Genomic DNA, 19,213 nt, shown 5'->3' with positions numbered 1-19,213 from the left:
CTCATGCAGTTTTTAAAGTTATGTGTTGCTGTTAAACAAAGACAGACACAATTTTTTTTTATCTTTTTCATCATTGCATAAGCATTTCAGTGTAGAATGCAGGCAACATTCTACAACATTCTCTTGCATGCTTAGCAAGAGACCATTTGACCTAATAAAATGTTAATAACATTAACATTTACATTTAAAGCGACTTAAAACTGTCGCTGATAACAATCCAAGCCAGAATCTTGCTCAGGTTGCTTATTATTAGTAGTGGTAACACTTAATGCAACCTTAAGCGACCCTCTGATGCTGGCCTAATAATCCAGTTCTTTAACTGCTACCCTTTGTGATTTAGAATGCTGCTTTAGTAAAACTATTAAAATAGGAAGGCAACCATGTGCTGGTTTCTTAAAGAAGTAAAAGAAAGCAAACTAAACTTCAGAAAGACGTGAGTCATTTATTACAAACTAAAAACATTAAAATAATTGTGCTTGTAAACAAACCGCAAGAAATATGCACCATGATGGAATTTAGAATATATAATGCTAGTTAACTTAGTAAAACATGGTTGTGCTAGTTAGTGCAGCTCTGTTTTTGTTTTATTATAATCATTTAAAAAAAAAGATTATAATAAAAAATACTTGTGCATTCCAACAGTAGGGATTGATACCACCTCTTTTATTTATTTAATTAACCGAGATGCTACTGAAAGAAGACCACAAAAATAATTAAACAAAAACTGCTGAAACTAAATATAACAGTGTCCCTGTGCCTACGATCTAATCACAGCGTGATGATATTCAGTATAACAGCACAACTCGATTGTGATTATTGCTTTTACCAGTAATGAGAGACAACAGATTATGATTTTTTTTTACGCCTCAAACACAGTCATGGACTGTTCCCAGGCAACACAAACATGATCCTGCACTCTGTATAGCTCCTACTTTGTTTAGTTAGGCCTACACCTTACCGCAGACTGGCTACTTTCTACCATGTACATTCATTTGTGAGTTTCCATTTATAGTGCTCAGAATCAGAAAAAGAATGTTTTTGTCAGACAGTATGTTTCTCTGTTGTTTCTTTCTAGTGAGCTTTTATATAATTAAATAATATTTAGGCCTACATATGAGAGATAATTATTCATATATGATAATAATATAATAATATATGATAATATAATAATATTATAAATAAATGTTACTTCTTTGCTTGTAGTATAATTCTGCCGTATTGAAAATTAAACAGCATTACTACATGTTGTCAGACTGAAAATAATTTCTGACTTACTCAAGCTTAAATCACACATACTGATTACTGCAAGAAAGAGCTTACCTTTAACCCACTTTAAACATAGATTTATTTTCTAGGCATTGTTGAGTTTTCCAAATCTAAAACCAGAATGAATTTCCTTGGATTGTCCTGAGGCACTAGTTTTTTCCCCCCAGTAGATCTTGTGTAGAGCCTCTTATTCCTCTTAAATTCAAAACCATGAGCATTATAAAGTTTGAGGTGTGGTGGGAATAGCCCATCAATTTTATAGATGATTACTACTCTTATTTTGTGTTAATTTAAAACCTTAGATAAAACCTGGCTTTTTTATATAGCATACAATTCCTGTAAACCAACCCTGATTGCTAAGCCTGATGTGGGTTGTGGTACAGTGAACCCTGACCTGTCTCTTCTGTGTGCAGGCCGTTGTTGGATGGATGCACTGGAGTTAGCACTCAGCTGTTCCAGCTTGTATAAGCTAACTGCTAAGAGCTGCAGGGACGGAGACCTGAGCAGCTCCTCTGAGTCCTCCCATATTCTCCAGCTCCTACAGTCCACTGCCCTGAGTGACCAGGAACTGCTACAGTGAGTGCTAGATGACCATACACAATGATACACAGACACAGTAACTCATTTAAATTGTGTCTTTATTCCTGGACAATTTAAGCATTACTGTAAAGTTTGGTGGAGTAGGGATTAATGCTTATGGGTTGTTTTGCTGGGGAGGGGCCTAGACCACTTAAATTCAGTGAAGCAAAATCTTAACGCTTCAGCATTTGAAAAGATTTTGGACAACTGTATGTTTCCAGCTTTGTGGGGACAGGCCCAATTTTTTTCCAGCATGATTGTAATGTTATTGGCACACATTAGGCCCTTCAATACCAATCAAACATTGGTTAAGTGCCAGAGCCTGGTTTTGCTTGGGGCTCGAAACTCGGCTCTCGATCGCTATGTGTGAACTGTTCAACGACTCGATCTGAGCGGCTCGCCGAGCACTTGGTGACTCAAGAAAAATATCTAGCATGTTAAATGTCTGGACCAGTCGCAGACTCAAAATTGTGTAGTGTGAAAGATGTTGCGAGCAGGTTGCGAGTGCTATGTTGAGCTACAGCCGATGAGAACGCAGGATATGGGGTGAGAGGAAACCCAGGGGAGGAGTTGTAAAAACATAGGACAGGGGCACAATATGATTTCTATCAGAAAAAATCGGCACACACATACAAGCTTTACAGTATTTTGTGATCTTATCGTCCACGCCAAACCATCATAATACCAACAATGCATTGCAAAAAATAATTTTTAACCTCCAACTCAATACAGAACAGACAATCCCTGCTGGTCGTGTAGCCCAATCCACTCAGATTCATTTATTTTTCCTACTTACTTTTACGCTGCACATCAGTCCACAAACAACTTTGATTGCTCGCTTCTTGTTGACGTGCGTTTTTGGACGTGGTATCATTAAACCCCTCGTCACTTCTCATGTGTGTTTTAGTGACAAATGTAGTTTGGGAGACCAGATAGACTCGCCTGCGATTTCCCCAGGTGATAGATCGTGTAGGGTGTAATCGTGTAGTGTGAAATACACAACGACTTAAAAGACTCCCGATTGCAAGAGAGCAAGTTGTGTAGTGTGAACTGTACAGCGACCTGACAAACTTAGCATAAAGGAGCTTCAGCTTCCTCCCACAGTTTACAGACATGCAAGTGAGGTGAATTGGAAATACAAAATTGTTCATGACTGTGTTTAACTTTAAAGACTTGAACTGATGAATCTGATAAAAACAACTACATAGTCAGGGTAATTGTTTGTTCAATATGAAGGTGGCATTTTAAAGCAGTGCTTTATAGAAATTAAAATCACTAGAGTTGTTGTTTCTTGTTGTATAAATAATTAGTAGGAAAATAAATCAAATAAGAATGATTAATAATAACTGTAGATCTTTGTGGCCTCCCCCCCCCCCTCCCCCCAGTGTTTACAACTTCATTCTTTCTTTGGTGGAGCTGGAATTTGCATGAATGTAAACGTTTGTCCTTGATTTATATGTTTAAGATGTTCTCTTTTGCAGATTCTGTTTTTCAGTACGCTGTTTGTTACATTACAATCCCGGTCTGACATTTGTCCCAACAAACCGTGACCTATAAATGAGTTAGCATTTGCCTTACTTTCATAAGTCTGATTGTCTGTCTGAATATGGTGCAATTTTGCAGATGCCAGTTAGTGCAAGACTTTACCAAGACCCTTTCACACTGAAGGGGGGGGGGGGGGGGGGGGGGGGGGGTAACCATTAGGAGTACTATATTTTCCCTTATTTACACATTTGCCATTAAATACCTGTTTTACATGAATAACAGATTCACATTTGGAGCCTTTTTTTAGAACCCCAAATCAGAAAAAGTTGGTACAGTATGGAAAATGCTGAGAAAATATGCATTTGTATGACAAAACACTTTTTTATTTGCATTTTCCATACTGTACCAACTTTCCTGATTTGGGGTTGTATTTAAAAACTTGAATTTGCTGATTGCTTGTGGGTGATTGCCCCCTAAATCAATGTTCTATAGAGCTAACACTCATTAAATAAAGTATATTGTTCATAGAGGGTACTCAGGTGGCACAGTGTTTAAACACGCTAGCCCACTACTGCTAAGTTCAGATTTGAGCTCTGCTATTGGCTGGCTGGGCTGCTAAACAGGCATGATTGTCTATGTCTGAGGTAGGGCAGGCCAAATGTATTCCTCATTGCTGCTGCTATTGTGAACTTTGCTGGCTGGTCGATGGCAGCTGTACAGAGACGGGGAATAATGGAGATCAATGTGTGACTCTCCATATGCGATATTGACGCTTGTGTAAAACCGCCTTGTCCAGGTGAAAAGAAGCAGTTGGCTACTACACACGTGTCGGAGGGGGTGTGTGTTAGGGATGGCCCCCCTCTGTCATGGTCAAGGTCTGCTGCTGCAGAGGAGATAGAACTGGGTAATTGGATACAACTGCATTGGAGGGGAAAGGAAATCAAGCATGAATAGAAATAACAATTTGTAGATGTTAGTACAATAAATAGTACAGTAAAAAGAGGCAATATTTAACACTAAAACGAACTTCACAAATCTGTAGCAAATTGAACTGTTAAACAACATAGTTACAGAGAGTCCAAAGGTTTATTATCTTGATGATAATGATTCAGGTTCAGTGATTTTATTATACTGAAGAAGAAGTCTTAATTGTATTCTTAGTGTTTAGAAGTGGAACAAGTCAGAGATCACAAAGACGGTTTTTGACAAGTTGAGTTCCTGTGTGCAATAAGCCACTGTAATTCTTCAGTTTGCATGACTCTTTCCTTGACTCCTCCTCCTTTCCAACCTCTCCCCGAATGGCCTGTGGTCACTTTAGCATTTTTTTCAGCTGCTTTGCCTTTACCAAGCCATTCAGCCTCGCTCTGCCAGGTCAAGTGACATGCGCAGGTGCAGGAAACTGGAATATGAAGTAATTACCAGCCCACCAGACTGGTCATTCTCAAACAGGCAGACATTCATTTGGCAGTTGAAGCTGTAGGGCAGGAAATACAGCTTTGATTTAAGTCAGCGTGTTGTAGAGACATAGTTGTATAGTGGCAGTTTTTATTACTCACGGTGCTTAGTAGGAGTTTAAAGGTAAGAAAAGTTATTGCTTACTGTTTATATAGTGCATAGATGTGCTTTTTTTTACACAGAAGAAAAATTACATTGATTATTTTTGCTTGTTTTTTTTTGTTGTTGTTGCTTTGTCTGTCTGTGTGTTGTGTAGTTGACAGGAATGGTTTAGAGAAATTCTCAGACACTTAGTTTGTTCTCTTACATTCCTTAAATGGTTACTAATATGGTCGCCAGAGGTCGGACTCGACGACTTTTAATAAATAATGATAAAATGTAAGCCAAGTTGTCTTTATTAGCAGTTTTCTCTTTTTCTGCCATTCTATAGTACTAAGAATTAGAGAGCACATGACTGAATAGTACAGTAGTTTCATGTTAATTATACTGGTGTTGTCTGTTAGGTTTAGTTTTCTGTAAGCAGGTATTCATATTATTTGGGGACACCATGACTGTCCTCTAACGTTAATGCAGCTCATGAACTTGATAAGTATGGTTGCTTAGGCAATCAGACTGTCATGAATAATGTTATTTCTAAATACATACAATTGGAATATTGGGGTTTATTGGATAGCAGGTAATTAAAGCAAGTTGCAAAAATATGAAAACAATAACATCTATGCACATGGACAACTTCTAATCTCTTCTATATTTAAAACACTGCAATAATACAGGACTCATACTGAAATTACCCTTTCATGCTTGATTACTCATGTATGATAAGACTAGCTGGCATTTTTATTATATACATGTTTTTAGCATCATATACATGCTAATTACACTAGCTATATCGGAATAGGCGGTGCAGTGCTTTAAATATCTGGGTGACAATTGACAGATTGGTAAACAAGCACATATACAAAAAATATTGCTACATTACTTTGACATCTAGCTTGGCTCTGTAATCAAAACATAATGTGCATTATTATTGTATAGCTTTTCACTTGTGTTTACCTCTATAATAATTGTAATAAATAAGGACAGGCCAAAGATAAAAAAATAATAATAATAATGTGTCGGTCTTGAGACAGGTACTTGAATTAAAAAATATTTTTATCAACAGTTTTAGGTTGGTGCAAGGGGTAAATTTTTGTGTTTAATTGCTATAAATGTAAGCTAATGTCAATAGTATGGTAATGCAATGTAATTTGCTGTACAAGTTGCAGCATCTGTTTGGTGAGGAGAAAAAAAAGTCTTGTCTGCCTTAACCATCTGGCCGCAAAGGATTTAGAATCTGTTCACAACAGGATCACTGCATATCCCTCTAAATTATTAAGGTGGATAAATAGCTGTAACAATATGCTGTTTCTTGTGTGTTTGTCGGAAGGTTGAATGACTCCATGCTTGAAAACAACCAGATGGAGAACGAGTCAGAGAGAGAGGTCCACGAGGACTCAGATAATGCAGCTAATGAAAACGGAGGGAGATTAACTGAGGAGAGTGATTTGGACCAATCAGATGACCTTTTGCCTTGCCTTCAGGCGACAGTCTATGTTGAACAAAGCCATGAGGAGATGGGAGAGGTAAGAATGAATGGCTTTATTACTTACACTAGACTTAATAATGTCAGTACTTTTAGGCTGCTTTCAGTCTGCTTTCAGACCAAGAAGCAGCTTATTTTTTTTCAGTGACCAACTCATATTTGATGAATGGTCTAATTAGAAAGATTTTCCAGACAAATTTGTCATCACAATGCAGAAGTTACATAAAAATTGCGTACTTACAACAAGTAGATACAACAGCATAAAGCAAAAGTCATTGTTTTCCATTTATAGAGACATCACTTTAAAGACACAACTATCAGTCACATTTGATATTCAGATTATCCAGACTACACATAATTTCTGTGACTAGACTGCAGTTTGTTCCCAGGCAGCTCGTGCTGCCTAGTAATAAAAGGCTTCGTCCCAGATTGTATATAACACTAATTAAATAGTTTTCAAATCGTTTCAACAAAAGTTCTGTGTACCAGTTTGGCATACAATTTACATTTACATTTTTACATTTTTGGCATTTAGCAGACGGCTTTATCCAAAGCGACTTACATTACAGTTACAGTATACAGTCTGAGCAATTGAGGGTTAAGGGCCTTGCTCAGGGGCCCAACAGCAGCAACCTGGGAGTGGTGGGGCTTGAACCAGCAACCTGCTGATTACTAGTCCAGTACCTTAACCACTAGGCTACAACTGGGCTACACCAATTTCTAACTGCTGTATGTGATTTGGGACACAGCTTATTTCATGTTTCAAATGTTATTTGAACATGTGTATAGCTAATATATTCAGTTGGAGCTTAGTGGTTAAGGTACTGGATTAAATATCAGAAGGTTGCTGGTTCAGGCCCCACAATTGCCAAGTTGCCAATGCTGTCGCTGAACAAGGCCCTTGAAATCTTTGTTCATTTACAACAGGACAAAGAAAAGATTTCCAGTGTTTTTAACAAATTTCAAACAAATTTAGAAATTGATGCCTGCAACCCACTCAAAACTGGGACAATTACCACCATGTTTAAATTTACTTTTGAATCATTTGGGAATTGAAGATACTAATTGTTGCAGTTTTGTGAGTAGAATTCTTCCCATTATTGCTGCATACAAGATGATGTATGATGACGTGCCATACATTTTCAATAGGAGACAGATATTGACTGCAGGCAGGCCAGTCAAGCACACACACTGTATGTCTATGATCCCAAAATGTTGGGAATTTCTGGAAAAAGACATTGTCTTGATGGCAGATGTCTCTCCGAAATACCAACCTAAGCCTCTGCATCAATGGTATATCACATATATGTAGATCACCCACGCCGAGGGCACTGATGCATACCCATGCCATCACAGATGCTGTTTTTTGCACTTTTTGTAAGTAACAGTCTGGATGGTGTTTTTAATCTTTAGCATGTAGAATCAGGTGTTGGTTTTTCCCAAAAACAAGCTGAAACATGGACTCATCTGACCCAGAACTCTGGGCCGAGGAAACCTGCTAGCATTTTTGTGCAATATTATTATACGGCTTTCTCATTGCATAATACACTTTCAGGTTGCATTTCTCGATGCAGCGGTGGACTGTGTTTGACAGAGATGTGTTTGACAGAGATTTTCTCCTGAGCCCATGTGGCTATGCTGGATGTACTGACTCCAGGTCCTGCTTACAAGCAATAAAAACTCTGTCACCCCACCACCCGAGCATAAACAGAGTTTTGGAAAAAAAAAATATACAAGAACTCACCAGTATAAATTACGACATAAGGCTGGATTCCGAGACACTGTGGCATTGCTGGCAGTGAAAAGGCAGACTGATTAGCAAGAAGCGCAGCAGAAGAACAAACAACAGAAAACTTCCCCCATCAGATGCCAAACCACTAATATCTGTCTACATTAAAAATATGTGGCAATCAGAATGGAACACACAAAGTGAAAATAAACTTCATGAAACATGTGCTGACTTTTACCCTATGTAAAAACACAGCCAGAGAAACGTATTCATCAGGTGGTCTATATCAGGTGCCTCACCGATCATTCTAAGCACTGCAGTGACACTGACATGGTGGTTGTGTGTTAGTGTGTGTTGTGCTGGTATGAGTGGATCAGACACAGCAGCACTGATGGAGTTTTTAAACACCTCACTGTCACTGCTGGACTGAGAATAGTCCACAAACCAAAGATATTCAGCCAACAGTGCCCCGTGGCAGTGTCAACTCAAACAGCAGCAATAGATGAGCGATCATCTCTGACTTTACATCTACAAGGTGGACCAACTAGGTAGGAGTGTCTAATAGAGTGGAGAGTAAATGGACATGGTATTTAAAAACTCCAGCGGCATTGCTGTCTGATCCACTCATACCAGCACAACACACACTAACACACCACCACCATGTCAGTGTCACTGCAGTGCTGAGAAAGATCCACCACCTAAATAATACCTGCTCTGTGGTGGTCCTGGGAGAGTCTTGACCATTGAAGAACAGCATGAAAGCAGAAGGACTACAGTCAGTAATTGTAGAACTACAAAGTGCTCCTATATAGTAAGTGGAGCTGATAAAATGGACAGTGAGTGTAGAAACAAGGAGGTTGTTTTAATGTTATGGTTGATCTGTGTATATATTTATAGATCTAATGTTTTAAGTAGGGATTAAGATTTAGAGCTGGTTGTTTCTTTATGCTTACATTATTTGAATAGGCTGAAGTGTAAAAGAAAGGGAAGCATATAGTTAAACCTTAAAATGGTGAACAGTGTTTTACTTTTGCAGGCTGGTGAAGCATCTCAGGTGGAGACAGTGTCAGAAGAAAATAAAAGCTTAATCTGGACACTATTAAAGCAGCTGAGGCCTGGAATGGATCTGTCAAAGGTGGTCTTGCCGACCTTCATCCTGGAAGCGCGCTCATTCTTGGACAAACTGTCTGATTATTACTACCATGCCAACCTGCTGTCCCAGTGAGTCTCAACTTTTAAACTCTACACTCCCTGTCAGCACCAGTATATATTAATGCAACTCCAAACCCTGGTATCTGATCTGAATGCAGTACATATTAAAAAAGTGTATCTGTAACACATTTTGAAGTGTGTTCATAATTCTTATTTCTGATATTATAATTGCAACAATAATATTTGTTGTTTTGACTTTTTTGTGTCAAAAACTGGTCTGTACTGGTCTGTACTGGTCTGTGCTCATTTTCAAACACTGATTGTGCAACATTTTATTTTAATTTGTTTTTAGGCTTTTCAAAAATCCCTGTCTATCTGTCTATAATATTTTATATTTGTTGGACTATAGGGCAGTCACAGAGGAAAACCCATACTGCAGGATAAAGCAAGTCTTACGCTGGTATCTGTCAGGCTTTTACAAGAAACCCAAGGTGAGCTTCTTACTTTTTGTTCTTTTTATATGTAAGAGGTTAGACTCATTTGCCAAGTGCCCTGTTTTATAGAAATAATACAGAAGGAATAACATATATTTTTTGTTTGCCTTTCCATAACAAAATTACTGTTTATGTAAAGAGTACATTATTTAGGAAACTTTGTAGTCCCACAAATCCACCAGCATGTATTAAATTGATCATACTAGCCCACCACCGCTACAATTCGTGTTTGAATTCCAGCTGCATCTTCAGCCGGACGGACGTCTACACTGAAATGATTGGCTATGTTTGAAGGTGGTTGTCCTGCGATTGATTGGCGTCCTGTCCAGGGTATTGTTGCCTTGCAGCTAGTGTTTCCTGGTGTAATTGGTCCCGTCGCAACAGGATAAACCAGGATAAAGAGATTGATAAAAATGGGGGGGGGGAAAGAGAAAAAATTCTTAAACGGCATTTATAAAGAATATTATCATATTTCTTATGATAAAAAAATAAAAAACAACTAACTTTATATAAGCTCTCCCCAGTGTTGAGCTGACCAGTGCTAAAAAATGTGGTGTAGTACCATGGTGCAACAAATTTGCATCAGATTTGCATTCAGAGTCAAACAATCTCTCTGCTGGTGTGTGTGTTCATGTGTGTGTTTGTATGTGTGTATTGTTTCCAGGGTCTGAAAAAGCCATACAACCCAATCTTAGGTGAGACATTCCGCTGCTGTTGGCTTCACCCTCAGACTGAGAGTTGCACCTTTTACATGTCTGAGCAGGTAAGACTTTTCTACCTTCATCATCTGCTGCAAAGAAAAGGATTCTGAAGCACTAATTTGATAGCTAGATTAGTATGCTCGGTTCAGCTTTCTCACTCTGACATTACATTCAGGTATCCCATCACCCACCTATTTCGGCCTTCTATGTCAGCAATAAGAAGGATGGATTTTGCATCACCGGCAGCATTCTGGCAAAGTCTAAGTTTTATGGTTTGTTTCTCATAAATGCTTATTTACGTCACAGGATCAATGAAGCTAAAATAAATAGAAAATTAATCCAATCAAGAATGCTTCTTTTTCTGTAGGGAATTCTCTTTCTGCAATACTGGATGGGAAGGCCCGCCTGTTATTGCTGACTCGTGATGAGGAATATGTTATTACTATGCCATACGCTCACTGTAAAGGTAACTAATATTAATAATTACACTGTTACACTATTTTTAGCATTGTGGAGCATTTTTAATTTGCTTTATTTGTAGGTATTTTGTATGGTACGATGACTCTGGAGCTTGGAGGGAAGATAACTATTGAGTGTGAGAAAACTAATTATTTGGCTGAAATCGAATTTAAGTTGAAGGTAAAGTTATTTTTTTTCTTCTTGTCTTTCATATTAGGAAAAAGTATTTATCATTTAATAATATTTGATTTGAACTGTATTAAAGTGACCTTGTCTAAAATATTAGCACTATTTATTCATTCATTCAGTCATTTTCATCACCACTTTATTCTGGTTAGGGTTGCGGCAGGTTCGGTTCCAAGGCAGGCATACTTGGATAGGGTAGATTGGTAGATTACCAAACGTAAATGTAGTATCAGTATTATTTTTTCATTTTTATTCATTCATTTATTTTATTTTTATTATTTCTGCATTTTCCCCTTTTTCTCTCAGATTAGTCATATCCAATTACCCAGTTGTATCTCCTCTACTGCTGCAGATCTAACGTATCTAATGCACACACCCCCTTTGCCGTGTCTGTGTTTTACCTGCATGGGTTCACACAGGGATCAGTATTGCGTACAGATAGTCACACACTGATCTCTATTATTTCCCTGTGCAGGCACTTTTGATCAGCCAGCAGAAGCTGCAGCAGCAGTGAGGAATTTCTTTAGCCCGCCCACCCTCAGACATAGCCAATCATGTATCTCTAGGAGGCCAGCCAGCTAGGAGCAGAGCTCAGAGCTGAGATTCAAAACATGAGGGCTCGAGATCTCAGCAGTAGTGTTATATTGCTGTTCTGCCTGAGCGCTTCCATTCTGTGTTATTTAGTATTTTTATACTTAACATTTACATTACGGTATTATGCAGACACACTTATCTAAAGTGACTTCCAGTTCTAGTCAATTAGAGTGCAGGGGTCTTGGTTAGAGACCCAACAATGGCAGCTTGGCAGAGGTGGGGCTTGAAGCAGCAACCTTCTGATCACTAGTACAGCACCTTAACCACTAAGCTACCACTGTCACATAAATAAAACATAGAGAATTTCTCACTGTTATGTTTGCCTATTTTTACTTCTGACAATATTTATTAAGCAGAAGTACTTTTACTTGTTAGGTTTATGGCTAATCTGTTAACATCTGCAAATGACATATGAATAATTCAAATACTAAGAAATTCTTAAACTTCTTAAACTGTGTTAGCTGTTGGATTTATTTTTGCATTACTCTTTCTTTTTCTTTTAGCCTTTCCTTGGCAGCTCATGTAACGTTAATCAAATTTCGGGGAAGATCCGGACAGGGGACGATGTGCTGGCCACAGTGGAAGGACACTGGGTTTGTGTCTAAAATGCATTTGTTTGTCCTAGATAGTAATTCCTTCCTCCACTTAGTGACACTATGTTGATTTTGTATTTAATAAAACTTTTCTAATGCATGATTTTGGCAGGATGGTGAGGTGCTTCTCTGTGAGAAAAAAACTGGCCACCAGGAGGTGCTGTGGAACCCCACGCCAGAGATCCGCAGTCAGAGGCTAAAGAGACAAGTAGTCAAATTTGACCAGCAGGGTCCCTTTGAGTCTGAGAGGTATGTTTATTTTAATGGGTATTACATTATGCACTGTGTTTAAGTGTGTTTGTTTGTACACACTTGAACTATTTTGCTTTGCAAATTTCAAAAGGTTTCCACTGTGACACAAGCGATTGTCAATACAATATTACAAAGGGTAATACATTTATATCAACTTATGATATTGAAGTTTGGCATAATCTTATGACAATTGTTAAAATGTATATATTTATTAGGATTTTAACATCTTAACAGTTACAGGTTACACATGATTAGTTCAGGTTATACAGTTCAAGTTCAATATCAAATACTGAAAACGTTACAGACATTTTTGTCTGTTTTTAATTATTTATGTATGTGTGGATTCTGAGGATGTACTTCATGGCATTGCATTAACGCTGTTTTTCTGCAGGCTCTGGCAGCAGGTGACCATTGCCATTAATGCCAAGGACCAGAACAAAGCTACGCAGGAGAAATTTGTTCTGGAGGAGGCGCAAAGACAAGAGGCACGACAGCGAGGAGACCGGCCCCGGAACCCGCGGCTCTTTACTCTGAACCCCAACACCAATGAGTGGCAGTACAAGCACATAGAGTATGTGCCTTTCATTCACTCAACATGTTCTCCACCATTTATTTAAATAACAATGAAATGGTTTTGAGTTTTGCACTTAAATGTTAATCCGTACAGAAATATGTAACCATGTTAACATAAAATGAAAAGTCTCAGAGGATTGACATCCTGTATCTCTATTTTAAAGCACAAAACCATGGGATCCTGACTGCTGCTTGTTACAGTTTGAGAAAGATGGGATTGTCCAGACCAAAGAGAAGAGAAGACGCCAACACAATGGCTTTACCTACAGACAAAACTGGAGCAGCCAGCAAAAGGTCAGTTTAGGTTTAGCCACTTAAGGAAATGCTTTTTCATGTGTGGATTTTGTTTCTGTAACTCTTTGTCTTCTGTGTATGCGTAGGCCCAGATGCATGGGAAGCACAGGAAGTCGAGCAGTCAGCCATCCAGCTGCAGTCAAAACACAGAAAGCAGCAGCAGCACACCAGAGCCGACACACGAGTCCTCCGACAATGAAGGCAAGCCCAACAATATAACAATAATATATATTTAAATACAAATGTAGAAGTTTTTCTGTCCCTAAATAAAAGTTGAAGGACAGGGGGAAGATTGTGCTTTTTCAGTTATAGCCCACAATCTCTAGGATAAGTCTGGTCCTGCATTATGTAAAGTTGCTTTGAGACAATGTCCATTGTAAAAAGTGCTATATAAATAAATTTGACTTGACAGGTTCCCTCTGTATGTTAGACTGGCTGTTTTTACTCTAGCTTACTGGCTTTTTGATTTAGTAAGAGAGCTGTTTGGCTGGTTTCTGTGTTTTATTGCCTGTTTTATGGGTATTTGTCAACAGTGGTTGTTTTTAAATGTGCATTATACATAAATTTGACATTAACATTTGACGTAGGCTCTTTGGTAAAACTTTGGCAAAATTTTATTTCTATTAAACACAAACTGATATGGGCGGCACGGCGGCTAAGTGGGCAGCACTGTCGCCTCACAGCAAGAAGGTCCTGGGTTCGATCCCTAGGTGGGGCGGTCTGGGTCCTTTCTGTGTGGAGTTTGCATGTTCTCCCCATGTCCACATGGGTTTACTCCGGGTGCTCCGGTTTCCTCCCACAGTCCAAACACATGCAAGTGAGGTGAATTGGAGACACTAAATTGTCCATGACTGCGTTCAAACTAATAACCCTGGTGTGATGAGTAACTACCGTTCCTGTCATGAATGTAACCAAAGTGTAAAACATGACGTTAAAATCCTAATAAACAAACAAACAAACACACACTGACCAGACAATCCCTTATTAGTCATAGTACATATACATACTAGTTATTTTATATATAAGTCAGGTAGTACATCATGCTTTATATGAAAATAATGTAAAGAGGAATTTATTGTGTTGTGTCTGTAGGTTTTGGGAGCCAGTGTACGAGGTGTAAAAAGGACATGAAGGATCTTGCTCTTATAGAGGCTTCTATAGTTTCCATACAGAAATCGCAGCAAGACATTCAGAAGTAAGTATTATGCTGCAGTCACACTCAAATTAAGATATGAGATTATCATTCCTGGAGGGAAATTACAGAAATTACAAATACAAAGTTTGTGTCCTATTGCAAAATACTAATTAAGACTAGTGTAAAAGTCCTACAGTGTATTACAGATTAACAATTCAACTGTGTTTTAATATTGTAGCAGTAACATTTCCTGAGAGTACTAGCCGTTTAGTATGGAAAATTCCAGAAAACGATATGAGGCCATTAGCAGCTTTTGATAGACTAGCTGACATTATTTGAGTTAATTGGAAGTGTACCTGTGTCGGCATTGAAGGCCCCTAAAAGGAAAGTTTAAAAACAGAATGAAAATATGGGACTTCGAAATGAAGAACACAGAAGTCAACAAACAGAAAGACAGCTCACTTCAACACTGATGTGGATAATGTCAAAGTGGTGGCTTTTGCATAGTTGGGCCAATTATTAAGAGCAAATGATCCAGCAGTCAGAAATATCAGTGTATTTGAACTTTGCTGCTGGCGAAGACTTTTAAGAGTACTTGGATGGCAAAAAATACAAACAAATAAATCCTCAACCAAGTCAAACCTAACCTCTTGCTCAAATCCCATAAACCACACTAGAGCTCTCTTATTTCTGACACATGAGAAAAAACATATTTATTGGAAAAGAAAGTTATGCTTAAGAGGAGTTAAATGTAGAAGAGAAAAAGAACAGAGAACATAGAATTAGAGGTAAAATGGTAAAATGAATAAGCCATTAAAATATGAACACCCAAACAGAAAACAGGATGTTCTGGAGAAACACTATCCATACAGTCTCCAGGAGATGTAATTACAATATTATTATAAAAGAGTGGCCTGAAGTGAAACGGAAAGGCAAAATAAATGTTAAGTACTGTTATTTGTGTTAAAGTAAATTGTTAGCTAAAAGTGCTGAATCTTGACAGGCCTATTTGTCTGCCCTTGTCTGATGTCACTGTCCATCTCTCTCTCTCTGCATTCTACAGAAACCTTGGTATGTTGAGTCGTGAGCTGACACGCCAGACGGAGGGCAGTATGTTAATGAGCGGTCGTCCCTGCCTCATCCTCTGTTTTCTGCTGCTTTTTCAGCTCCTCATCAACTATGTTTTTACCTAAAAAAAAAAACATCACCTAGTTGCTTAGAGACCATCACATTGCAACTGTTGCCTAGCAATAAGCACAGCCACCCTCCCCCCCACTACACAGCGTGTGAATGACTGTAGCTCCACCATGCAACCAGCACTTGAAAAGCACTAAGAGAAAGACTCTTTTTAACCAATGAATGGATCTAAGTGTAAATGTTGACATGTTACTCTTGCTTATTAATGTCCGACACATTTTATACGCTTTTTTCAATACTATTGTTGTGTTTTTGGTCACAGTTAGGCTCCATGGGCAGCTAGGGGTGTGAATGAGTGAGTAAATGATTGTGAGTGATGCATGTATGAATCCATTTGTTTGTCTTAGTCCATCTAAGATATCGGGCCTTAATGCTGAAGCCAAATAGTGAAGGAAAATAGAAGAAATTCTGATTAGTCTGTGGAAGAACACCCATCAATGCTGTTCTGTCTGCTGTTCCAACGCAACATAGCTCCTTGTAATAATTTTACCAAAACAGTATTTCTCTGTTAGAAGAAAAGCTGTTTACGTACGTTTGTTTTCTGTACTCTGTGCACCTAAAAGAAAAGTAAAATGCACTGTTGCCAAATGATACAAATTGTATGGATGAAGGAATGAATAAATATTATACAGCATGAAACTACAATGAACAATCAGCCATAGGCCAGACAATTTCATGACTCCACTGTAGCCAATAGGTTGGTCATTTTAACCTTACTGGTTACATACATGCTTGGTTTATTTTGGCCATGAATTGTGAAGTGGAATGCGGAATATAGTAAAAATGGATCTATGATCAAATCTGTGGGTGTGTGTATGTGTGTGTGTGTGTTTGGAACTCTAATGCTATTGTAATCAAAATGTATTTATTTGATTTTGAGGTTTTTTAAATTATGCTATTTTAAAAATTCACACTCATATTCAGGTTATCTGGGAGCAATATAGTCATTGTTCTTCCACAACATCTGGGAATTGTCTGCCTGCATTGTACATACATCAGATAAACTGTAGAGCCCTGTTGTGATTTGACTTGAAGCACAGCACTCACTAGTTGTTCAACAAACGCATGTTTGAAGACATCATACGGCTCTGGAAGGCAGGAGTGTTAGGACAGACTGCTATAAATGCTTTCTTTTCTGTATTTTTAAATGGAAGAAAATACCAGTAGCTTATTGAATGTGGACCCTTATTACATATTGCAGCACTGCAGTAAACTTTTGAATTTTCATTATGTGCTCTGTGTTTTTTTTCTTTGTGTGTATGTGTGTGTGAGGGGGGAGGGGGTTCCAGTCTGCATAATTAAAGTGTGTCTCAAACATACGTTATATAAATACAGACTTCACTTCCAGAAGAGTTTGGACATTTTGTAAAATGCTATAAAAAGAAGAATTTGTGATATGTTAATTGTCTTGATTTATTTTACTCAGTGGTCCCCAACCACCGGTACTGGTCTGTGTGTCATTTATTACCAGTCCGCAGAGAAAGAATAAATAATTAGAGATCGCTACAAGAGCAATTACATTTCCAAAACTCTTCTGGTGTTATTGTCTCTAATCACCACCAGGTGGGAGCAGCGTCTCATTGGAGCGAAAAAAGCTCAGGCTTCACACTGATTTTACATTCTATAGTTAATCTATATTTAATCTTCCTGCCCTCACCGGTCCTTGAAATTATATCTTATATAAAACCAGTCCGTGGTGCAAAAAAGATTGGGGAGTGCTGATTCAACTGATAAAAGTTAAAAAAGAAAAGATATTCTGTCTTCACTGATCAACTTTAATGTAGTTTGTAAATATAAACACATTTAGAATTTGAGGCCTGCAGCACATTTAAAATAAAATATTGAAGTTACAGTGTTTTGAAATATTACACAATAAGCAGGTGAGTTGTTAACAGTTAAGGGAATCATGACTAGGTATAAAAGAAGGATCCACCAAACATCAGTCTGTACAAGCAAAAAAGAATCAGACACTGGCGACAACGGACTGTTGAGCAGCTGAAGTCTTGTATTAAACAAGAATGTAGAAAAATTTCACTTGCGAAACTGCAACAATTAGTAACATCAGTTCCCAAACCATTAAAAAGTCTTAATAATAGAAAAGTTGATAAAACACCAGCTTCACCAGATCCAACTTTCATAGGTTTCAGTGTGTTGCAGGCATCAATTTTTAAATGTGGCTATAATAACAAAACACAATGATCAGTGAAAACACTGGAAATCTTTTCTTGCTACATTTGTCAGTTAAAGATTTAAGAGAGTTTTTAAATGACATTCTTCTATTTATTTACAAAGAGGTTTGTATATGGTATATACGTACAGTGCTATATACAGTACCATGAAAGCATTTGCCTCACTCTGATTTTCTATGTTTCCGCATATTTGTCTTACTAAATTTCTAGATCATTGTACAGAATGTAATGCAAGAACAAAATCGTTTCACACAATTATTTTTATTTATTACAGGAAAATAGTCTGCACCAACAAATATAACCAACTGCTTTGAATAACTGAAAACGATTTTCATGTTGCTTATTCTTTTCTGAATTATTGCAATTTATCCACATTGAAGGGCTTCAAAACAAGAACTGCTCATTTAATGTGGGGATTCAAGTCAGGACTATGACTTGGCCTCTACAAAACCTTCATATTGTTTCAATTCAGCCATGGAGACATGGATGTGTTCTTGTCCTTCAGATTAATTTCTTGCTGCTTAACCTAATTGTGCTTGACTTTTTTTTATTCAAGATTTTCTTGCAGAATTCATGGTTTCATTGATTAGGGCAAGTCACCCAGGCCCTAAAGCAGCAAAGCATCCAAACATAATCACACCATCATGTTTGGCTGTCGGTATAAAGTAGTTTCTTGTTTCCAATTCTAAGTTTGATTTTGCCAGATGTACTATTGCACTTTGGCTACTGCTGTATGTTTCTGAAACAGTGCAGGTAAGATTTAACAGGTTTTACATGTTTAGATTGAATTAAGCCTAGCATCTAGTCTGATTAAACTTAAGTAGAAATTACATTTGGTTTAAGCATAATTACTTTTTTCACACGTTGATGTGTGTAAATTTCTTTAATAAACATACAATAATTTAATTTAATATATAATTTATTTATATTTAAAATATAATATATTATATATTAAAAATATATTAATATATTTTTGTAAACTTTTAATGTTTTGTCTTGTAATAAATTGATCTTATTAGAAGATCTAAATAAAGTTTAGTGTGACCAAATGCAAAAATAGAACAAAGTGAAGGAAGAGCAAATACTTTTTCGTTTTAACACTTTAACATAGTAACAGAGGAAGGTGGAGAGAGCTTGTATAATTTGGGGTGACTTTTTTATGTAATGGAGTTTTTGTGAAATTGCAACTTGACAGTTTTTTGGTGGCCCTAGAGCTATCCAGCAAATGTTTTGATGACATTACATTTTTACCTTTTCCAGGCCGACCTGTTTATGTCTCTATTCACATTAAGGAGCAA

At 37.6% G+C, this 19,213-nt stretch overlaps 1 protein-coding gene across 1 annotated transcript in view; it reads left to right on the top strand.

Moving 5' to 3' along the window:
* osbpl5 (oxysterol binding protein-like 5) overlaps positions 1 to 16,953 on the top strand; it is a 52,286-nt gene extending 35,333 nt beyond the window's left edge. Inside the window, exons 8-22 of the mRNA XM_062990982.1 lie at positions 1,680 to 1,842; positions 6,212 to 6,407; positions 9,133 to 9,317; positions 9,658 to 9,739; positions 10,407 to 10,505; positions 10,619 to 10,715; positions 10,811 to 10,909; positions 10,985 to 11,082; positions 12,186 to 12,275; positions 12,388 to 12,524; positions 12,919 to 13,098; positions 13,265 to 13,394; positions 13,481 to 13,595; positions 14,487 to 14,589; positions 15,593 to 16,953. Of these exons, the coding sequence (XP_062847052.1) occupies positions 1,680 to 1,842; positions 6,212 to 6,407; positions 9,133 to 9,317; positions 9,658 to 9,739; positions 10,407 to 10,505; positions 10,619 to 10,715; positions 10,811 to 10,909; positions 10,985 to 11,082; positions 12,186 to 12,275; positions 12,388 to 12,524; positions 12,919 to 13,098; positions 13,265 to 13,394; positions 13,481 to 13,595; positions 14,487 to 14,589; positions 15,593 to 15,722 (1,904 nt within the window). The 3' untranslated portion in view covers positions 15,723 to 16,953. The remainder of the gene's footprint in view (positions 1 to 1,679; positions 1,843 to 6,211; positions 6,408 to 9,132; positions 9,318 to 9,657; positions 9,740 to 10,406; positions 10,506 to 10,618; positions 10,716 to 10,810; positions 10,910 to 10,984; positions 11,083 to 12,185; positions 12,276 to 12,387; positions 12,525 to 12,918; positions 13,099 to 13,264; positions 13,395 to 13,480; positions 13,596 to 14,486; positions 14,590 to 15,592) is intronic.
* Positions 16,954 to 19,213: the final 2,260 nt, after the last annotated feature.

Source organism: Trichomycterus rosablanca, chromosome 1 (assembly GCF_030014385.1).
Source record: "Trichomycterus rosablanca isolate fTriRos1 chromosome 1, fTriRos1.hap1, whole genome shotgun sequence".
Classification (NCBI taxonomy): Eukaryota; Metazoa; Chordata; class Actinopteri; order Siluriformes; family Trichomycteridae; genus Trichomycterus; species Trichomycterus rosablanca.
This window is presented reverse-complemented; position numbering and strand designations above follow the sequence as displayed.